The following is a 9,124-nucleotide window of genomic DNA, read 5'->3' on the forward strand; positions in this document are numbered from 1 at the left end:
AGAGTAACCAACGTGGTCCTTAAGTGGGAGAACTGAAGATGGACTTGAGAAACAAGGATGACTTACACAAGACCAGAGGAGTCTCGATAAAGACATGATCAGGAGCCAGTGGAAACTGGTAACTGTAGATGCACTGGGAGTTGAGAACACGAGGGAGCTCACGGGGAGTGAGACAAAGGGGTCAGGCTACGAGGGGATGACTTCCCAGGAGAAGCAAGATCCTGAAAGAAATGCACTATTTGGCCAGGTGAAGACCCGGCCATTTCAGAGGAGGGGAACAGCATGAAGACAGGCACAGAGAGAGGACACAGCACTGCATGTGGAGAAGACGGGGGAGACCCGGGCATGGCTGGAGCAGGGCACACATGCTGGGGAGGCAGAAAGGAGGGGACTGAAGGAGGAGAGTGGGGCTTAACTGCTGATGGCCTGGTGACTTGGGCAGGTTTCTTCCCGGTATGCAACTTCTGATGCTGAATGAAACTTGCACTCCATTTGAAGATTTTCCCACACACCTTGCACTCATAAGGTTTCTCCCCAGTGTGAACTCGCTGATGCTGAACCAGGGTGATTTTCTGATTGAACGCCTTCCCACACTCCTGGCATTCATAAGGCTTCTCCCCGGTGTGGATCCTCTGATGTACGATAAAGCGGGAGCTACAGCTGAATGTTTTCCAACATTCGTTGCATTTATAGAGTTTTTCCCCGGTGTGAAACCGCTGGTGCTGGAGAAATACTGAACTCCGGCGGAAGGCCTTGCCGCACTCCTTACATTCATAAGGTTTCTCCCCAGTGTGAACTCGCTGATGCTGAACCAGGGTGATTTTCTGATTGAACGCCTTCCCACACTCCTGGCATTCATAAGGCTTCTCCCCTGTGTGGATCCTCTGATGCTGAGTCAGGACTGAATTCGAACTGAAACTTTTCCCACAGTCCTTGCATTCGTAGGGCTTCTCCCCAGTGTGAATTCGCTCATGGATGATGCAGTCATAACTACACCTGAAAGCCTTCCCACAGTCCTTACATTTAAAGGGTTTCTCCCCAGTGTGGATTCGCTGGTGCTGAATAAGTTTTGAGTTGTAGCTGAAGGTTTTTCCACAGTCCTTACAGTCATAGGGCTTCTCCCCACCATGGAGTTTCTGATGCTGAAGGAGGTGGGAGTTTTGACTGAAGGCTTGTCCGCATTCCTCACACAAGTACGGTTTCTCCCCGGTGTGGATTTTCTGGTGCCGCGACAGTTTGGAGTTATACCTGAAGGCTTTCCCACATTCTTTGCATTTGTAGGGCTTCTCACCAGTGTGAATTCCCTGATGCTGATGAAGGTCTGAATGTTGGTTGAAATACCTGCCACACTCACCGCATTTATAACGCACCTGTTCTCTAGGGAGGCCCTGCTTTGTAATGAGACGTGTGCCGACACCACTGCTGCCTTCCAACTTCCTGGCTATCCCTTCTCTTTCGATGGTAGAGCGTTTATGATCCTGGACTGTCGAGTCTGTGAAATCTCCTTTCTTTGAGTTTCTCTTCCCCGTGTCACACAGCAGTGGCTTCTCGAAGCTGCCTTTCAAGTGAGGGTGCTGGGCAGCCTCCATCAGCAGCATCTCTGCTGTCAGCCTGGCACACTCTGGTTCTTTAGGAATGTTCAGCTTCAGCATTGGCTCCTCATTCTCAGTCTTGGTTTTACCCCCTAGCACAATAAAAAGAAAACATCAGAGGCACTTCCTTACATTAGAAGGGCAAGGGAAGAAGCAGTATTAGCTTGCCCAGGACAGTTTTTGGAGCGAGTAAGAGCCACGTGAGGGTGCCCTGAAGGGAAAGTAAAAATATTGGAGGTGGAGAAGGCAAGCAATGCCATAGGATGACACAAACAGTGCAGACAGCAGAAGCTGTTAACTGAGACAAATAGATACAGAAAAATGGAAATGGGGTGGAAAAGTCATCAGAGGGGGCAGTGATGAAGAAAAGCTGAGGGAGCTGAAGGTGAGGCAGGAGGTCTCTAAACTGGAGGAGAGAGAGCTGGGTCAGCAGTGTCCAGAGGGCTGGGAGACGCTGTCTGCAACCGTGGATCCCAAGCCCAGTCAAGGCAGGAAATGGTCCAACTACTTCACAACAGTCTGTAACCTCCAAAGAAATGTTACAGAAGCCCAACTGGGGAGAAAATCGTTTGTTACACTGCTGGTTGTGAAGGGTTCATAAAAGGACCCCTATGTTAAACCCATGAACTACTCTGGGAGAGACAGTTACCTCTGAAAGGAAAAAAGACATGCCTGGTGAAGACCCAGGACTGGAGACGGCAATTGGGGGGTTTGGAGGGAGATTTGTGCTCTCACTTGGTGGCACTACGACACAGAAACCTTTTTTGCCTTTTCAAGCATCTGACAAATGAAACTTCTAGCTTAGTGTTTCTCAAGCTTTTTGACTGTGACTTACATAGATCCTGACCCAATACACACAATCTTACATACACACTCATACACATAAACCTGAAACAGTAACAGAAGTTTCACAAAACTGCCCCTAATAAGAGTGATGCATTTAAGACAGATTTTATACTATTTTGGTCTATTTCACTTAAGTCTACAGTCTACAGTCTAGTCTAATTTTTAAAGGCTGAGCACAACTCACTGAAGAGCTGCAACCCAGGGTTGAAGATTCTCCAGAACAATGGTCCTCAAAGTGTGGTCCCAGGACCATTATTACCTGGGAACTTGTCAGAAATGCAGATGCTTGGGCCCCGCCCCAGTGCTGCTGAGTTAGCCTCTCTGGAGGTGGTGCCCAGCAGTCTGCTTTCCCCAGCCTCGCAAGTGACTAATGATCCTAGAGTTTGAAATCACTGCTCTAGAAACTAAAAAAGGCAGTTAGAGGCTGTTCTTTTAATTGTGCAAAGCTGCACTGTTGCATAGGTGGCCACTAGCTACATGTAGCTATTTAATTAAAATGGAACAAATTTCAAAACTCAGTTCCTCAGTAGCACTGGCCACATTTCAAGTGCACCTGTGGCTACAGGCTACCACATTGGACAGTGCAGTTGTATAACACTTCCATCACCGTAGAAAGTTCTATTGGACAATGCTGGTTTGAAGTTTTCATAAGGCTAACTAGACAATGTGCAGCTGTAGCAAAGGGAAACACAACTGCAGGCAGACTGCCAGGAAAGGCTTTTCATCCAGGAGACCTAAGGGGCTGGCGTCAACCTAAAGGCACTAATTCAGATAGAAGTGGGGGTGAGTGAGAAACGAGCCATTAGTTAACAGAAGTTCTGAATAGCATTAGGGATTGGGAAAGTATGAGAACAGGCCACTGAATGAGAAAGGCTATATGCCAAATCTCTGGATGGTTCTTCACATTTATCTCAATTCAGTATCTTTCAAAAAAGGAAACCATTCATTCCCAATAAAGAAGCAGGCTTTATTCTAAAAGCTAATTTAAAATTCACTGTTTAGAAATACACAAAAATTCCATTCTCATACACAGTTTCATACACACACACACACACACACACACACACACACACGCAATGTTCTTATGGAAACGACTTCTTACTATATTGTCATTTTATTCCTAAACTGACCAACAGAAGCCTGTTTTCACTACAGTGTTTGAAATCCTTTAGCTTTACAAAAAATGACAGAAAATGAAATATTTGGACTGCTCTTCTACAGTTTGGAGTTGAAGCTCTAGCGAGAGACACTTTTCTGAATGAGAGAGACCATTTTCGTCCCCACAACCGCAGTATGACAGAAGAAAAGGCTTTTTCATGTTAAATCATTAAAAGACAGGCCGAGCTGGAGAGGACGACGGTGGGTTCTCCTGCTTACCTGTGCAGACACTTCTCAGGGCCTCCGCTTCCCCGGGTGTCCAGGGATCCAGGTCCCGGGGTGCTTCCCCTCGCTCTAGCTGGAATATCAGGTCTGGTTTGGAGAATGGAAATGCTGCTGAAGGAGAAAAAGGAACAGGAAGCTGAGGAGAGGCCATCCTGACCGTTCTCAGTCCACCCTCTGTTTTGCCAGGTGAAAAAAGAAGTGGCCGTCCCAAGAGATTAAATGAGGTCAGTGTGGAGAGAATCTGGGGAGCTAAGGAAGGCTCAAATTGTTTTGCTCAGGAGGGAGCTTGTTCAAGCTCCATCTGAGAGGACGGGAAGCGGCCACCGTCGTTGGAGGTGTATACATGGGGGTCCTAGGAGATGCTCACACAGAGGAGATGGGACCAAGGTCTCCTCTAGGAAACCGGAAGAGCAGAAGAATGAAAGTGGGCCACTGGGAACCTTCTTAGCTCTCTGTGCCCAGAGCAAAGTCTCTCTCAGGAGAGTCCCCACCAGGAAACAGGGGAGCAGGACGTCTTGTTTAAACCAAAGTGAACCCAGATCTTTCTCTGTCAGCTACTCTTGCAACTGGGGATTACTGGGGATTACATAGCTCAGCTCATAGAGCACCAATCCTACTGGTATTAGAGGTTCCAGATCTGCTAAGGAGGAAGCCATGAGCTCAGAGGGCAGAAGCTGAGTTTCAGAGAGGAAGGAGGGCTTACCCAGGGAAGCCACATTTGCATAATTCTCCAGCATCACCTCCCTGTACAGGGCCCTCTGCACAGGGTCCAGGCTGGCCCACTGATTCTGGGTGAAGTACACGGCCACGTCCTCAAAGGTCACTGACTCCTGAAACAGATTCTTGCTCAAGCCCTGTGCAAGGTCAGAGAAGGGGCCTGAACTCAGGAAAAGGGACGAACCTAGGAAGGTTTGTACTAGCAAGGAGAGCCACACGGCATCCGTCAGGGGCAGCCCTCAGCCAGCACTCCCATTTCCAATGTGCCGACCTCTGGGGGCCGGTTGTGTCATCCCAAGCACACAGCCCAGAACCTGCTTTTGTCCGCTTGGTGGTCACGTCAACCCGTCTGACTCCAGGTCTAGCTTCCTGGCGTGTTTTCTAAAGTGACCACAGCAAGTTATCTGCCTTTCACCCTGCCTCCATTCAACCTGAAGCCCCATCAGGGCCCTCCCCTCAGCGTCTCTCTGGTCTTCCCTCCACATCTTTTACTAGAGACAGAGGGACAGTTCCATGGCCACAGAGCTCCTTTCACTCTGGATGATTCTTCCTCCTTCTGCCATCTGGCCTTATCAGAAAGCTGGTTGTCCCTTGAAGGCAATGTGCAGTGTCACCTCCTCCTTTCCTAACATACATGACCCCAGGAACAGGATGGCAGCCTCTGACCTTGAGCCTGGACCCACCCCCGATCAGCTAAGCTCAGTCCGGCTGCCACTGCTGCCCTCCTCACCAGGTGTGTTCCTTTCTGCCTCCTGCTGGGGCCATGTCCACGTTCCCCAGGGAGAAGGAAACCATCACAGGCTATTTAGACTTCTTTATATATGAATTTACTCAATCATTAGAACACACCTGTGAAGTCAGAATTAATATCCCCCTTTTTAGATGGGAATCAGTAATATTAAGCTTTTTAGATGGGAATCTGCAATATTAAGCACTTTCAAATAGACAAAAGGGAGTCCTCTTTGTCTGAGTATTTATTACAATGTTGTATAAGGAAGCAAAAATTTCAAATGAACTCACCACATACATAACGCGGTCCTCTGTAACATCGCTCCCTGACTCACACTGTTCCCTAGCCCCCCCCCTCAGTCTGTCATGTCAATTACCTGCTCTTTGTGATTGTGGCTCAAGTGCAGAAACAGAAGTGGATGGTCCAATGTTTGCAACAGCCAAATACATATTGCTCGTGTCTGGGATGGAGCTTTCTCATGACATGACACATCCATTACATGATACACCCAGCTTTCTCATTACATGAACTGGGGCACTGGGGAGAAATTCAGGGAAATCCTCTACCACTAAGAAAACTCTGGAGGGACAACTGCTGCCAGTGCTGCGTGAATTTGTGCCAACAAAGGATACAGGCTCTTACAGAGGTTACGCCGCAGTCTTTGCAATGGGCTCGAGGCACAGGTTTCAGCCCCACTCAGCATCCCTCCAAGAACCCACCTCCCTCCTCAACCCACATCCTCTGCATGCTCCATTTTGGCCTCACTGAACCCTAATTTCATGGTCTGCAGGGGAAACCCCTCCTGTGGGAGTTGCCTGTTTAATCTCAGAAGGTGGTCTTCCTCTGTGTATTGTCATGCAGACTAGCACACCCAAATTTTAACTTGTCCATTAACTCCCCAGATATTGTACACCTGTAGACTCCGGAGATCTGGGGTGGGGCCTGAGCTTGTGCCTTTCTAACAAGCCCCCTGGTGAGGCCGAAGCTGCTCATCTGTGCACCATACTTGCACTTTGCACGTAGTCTCACTTTCTAGAATTTCTTAGCTGGTACGTCCCTCTTTCTCAACCAACCTGATCCTCCCAAGTTTACTTACTCTCCCCCATCAACTGCCCTAATGTACTCCCTTGCCACAGCTATTGATGGATGCCAAGCTAAGCCCGGGACTGGCCAGGTCAGGCCACTGGTCCTGTAATGACCTTTCCTATCTGCTCTGAATATGGAAAGCTGGAAGAGAGCTCAGCTCACCTGGAGCCACACTGTCTGGAGCATGGCTGATGACCCCTGGCTTCATGCACTGCCCTTTCTCTTTGCAAAAGCAAGAACCTGCAGAGCTAAGAGGAAAGAGAACCATAGGGTGAGACCCGCCCTGTCTTGTTTCCCACACTTGCCGCCTCTTGCGCCCTCAGTCTTCTTGCCACACTCATTGGAAACATTTTACGACATTCTGGTTGTTGTCAATGCACCCTCTCTAGTGATTCATGGGATGCTGCAATTGCTCCCTTTGTACACGCCACAGATTTGCCTGGTGAGGCTGGAAATTCCTAGAAAGTTCTTGAATCAAGTCAAGAACTGCAGTGAATTCGTGGCGTTTAAGAAAATCCCTGGCCCACTCTGAATGTGTTACTAAGCAGTTTGCACTGAATGCTTCCAGGGATCAAGGCCAAGACCCAGCGCGAGTTCCTGGAGATAGTAGGGTGACAGGTGGCCCTGGACCAACCGCCGGCTGCGGGACAAAATGCAAGTGGCGTTCTGGCCCCAGTGGTAAAGGGTAAGACGCCCAACGTCCAGTTGGCGACACTGACGGAGACTTGACACTCCTCCCCGGGATGCAGGCCACTCGCAACGTCACCGGCCCCCACCCCGAGTACCGCGAGCCGGGGATGTCAGGCCAGCTCTTCGCGGCAGGAAGGTCGATCGCGCCTCGGCCGGCAGGAGGTGGGCGCTGGCTCCTCGCGGCGTCTGCGGCCCCGACGCCCGAGCTCCGGGACCGGGAGGGCCAGGCCACCCGGGGGAGCGGGGTCACCTAATCCCTGCCGCTCACTCCGGAGCGATGGCAGCACTGGGAACGCAGCCAAGGCGGAAGCACGAGCGGAGGGAGCTCTCAGCGCCTCTCTAGGAAGCTGGGAGGCTGGCCATCTCCATGGTTCTACCAAGCCAGACCCCATCGACGGGGCTCTTCTCAGTCATTCACTCCATGGCTTACCAACCCAAGTTGACGACCAGGTCCTCAAAGACAGAGTCCACATCACACTCCTTGTGATGCTCTGACTCGGAGGCTTACTAGCGGTTACCTAACCTAATGAATTTATAACCCGTCTCCAGCTGATTCCACCGCGATGTGACCTAGAATCATGAAGTCTGGGGTCTGGCTTCAACTCCTGACTCCATCATTTATCCTCTGTATGGCCTTGCACAAGTTACTTAAACTCTGTGATCATTTTCTGAGTTGAGAATGGTAATAGTTTTAAACTCATAAATTCAACGGATTAACCATCAGTCAATTCATGTAAAAAGCACTTGTCATTACTTCTGGTTCTGTATTCTAAGTCACAATAAGTGTTGTTATTGCTGACATTACTATTGCAGTCATGCACCACTTAATGATGGGGGTATGTTCTGAGAAAGGCACTGTAGGTGATTTTGTCATCATGCAAACATCAGAATGACTTACGCAAACCGAGGTGGTCCAGCCTGCTCCACCCTGGGGCTGTATGGAACCGCTCGGAGGCTACAAGCCTGTACAGCATGTTACTGCACTGAATACTGTGGCATTGTAACGCAACAGTATTTGTGTTATCTAAACATCCAAACAAAAGGTATAGTGAAAATACGGTATGAGATAAAGAACGTACGCCTGTCCAGGGCACTTGCCACGAAAGGAGCTTGCAGGACAGGACGTTGCTCCGCGTGACTGAGTGGTGAGTGGATGTGAAGGCCGAGGACACTGCTGTCACTACTGAGACTTTATAGTCATGTACCCTCAGGCTACACGTAATTCATCAAAACACAAGAGTAAATGAAGCACAAGATGGTACAAAGATGTATGAGGCTACAGGAAATACTGTTTTACAGTAAACTTTTTTTTAAGTGGAAATACACTGTAAAAGAACAATGGAAAGTATAGCAAATAAGTAGCAAGTTATTTATTATCAAACACTATGTACTGCATGTAATTACTCGTATGTGCTAGTTTCATGACTGGCAGCACAGTTTGTCTACACCAGCATCAACACTAACACATAATGCAGAGCTGCAATGTACAGTTAGGACAGTTAGGGTGCCACTAGGTGAGGAATTTTTCAGATCCATTAAAATCTTATGGACCACACAGTCCTATGTGCTGTGTCGTTCACCAAAACGTTGCTTTGCAGTGCATGACACCACTCTAGTAACACTGTATCTTTCTCCAGTCGACATAATAATCATGGCAATAGCGCTTCCTTTGGGCCAGGCATTGTGCAGATAGCTTTGAGCTAGAGGCCTGTATATTATTGGCTATCCCACCAGTTCCTAAAACTCAAAATATTCCAGACTAATCTCAACCTTTCCTCACCCTCCTGTTCCTGGATGAATGGCTGTTGGCTGGAACAAACTCCACAAATTCTGGTTCCAGTCCCTGCATTTTCCCACAGTCCAGACTTAAGAGCAAGTAAGGGTGCTAGAGGATATCTTACAGTTCTAAAGGAAAATAATTTTGATTCTAGAATTCCAGAGCTAAAACATCACAGATACAAGGTGTAATAGACATATAAGAAATATGTCTTTTTGGTCTTTGTCCCCATTTCCTGACAGGAATCTTCTAAAACCCTTGGAATCTCGGAGTATTGAGTGTCTTTCTGTATGTGCATGACTG

General features: G+C 48.5%; 1 protein-coding gene across 1 annotated transcript in view; it reads right to left on the reverse strand.

Annotated features, from left to right (window-relative positions):
- LOC109445311 (uncharacterized) overlaps positions 1-7,342 on the reverse strand; it is a 33,311-nt gene extending 25,969 nt beyond the window's left edge. The window contains 5 exon segments of the mRNA XM_074312878.1: positions 160-1,684; positions 3,816-3,932; positions 4,525-4,675; positions 6,517-6,602; positions 7,140-7,342. Coding sequence (XP_074168979.1) covers positions 160-1,684; positions 3,816-3,932; positions 4,525-4,675; positions 6,517-6,540 — 1,817 coding nt within the window. The 5' untranslated portion in view covers positions 6,541-6,602; positions 7,140-7,342.
- Between the last annotated feature and the right edge of the window lie 1,782 nt (positions 7,343-9,124).

The sequence above is a fragment of the Rhinolophus sinicus genome, linkage group LG10 (genome assembly GCF_036562045.2).
Source record: "Rhinolophus sinicus isolate RSC01 linkage group LG10, ASM3656204v1, whole genome shotgun sequence".
Taxonomy (NCBI): domain Eukaryota; kingdom Metazoa; phylum Chordata; class Mammalia; order Chiroptera; family Rhinolophidae; genus Rhinolophus; species Rhinolophus sinicus.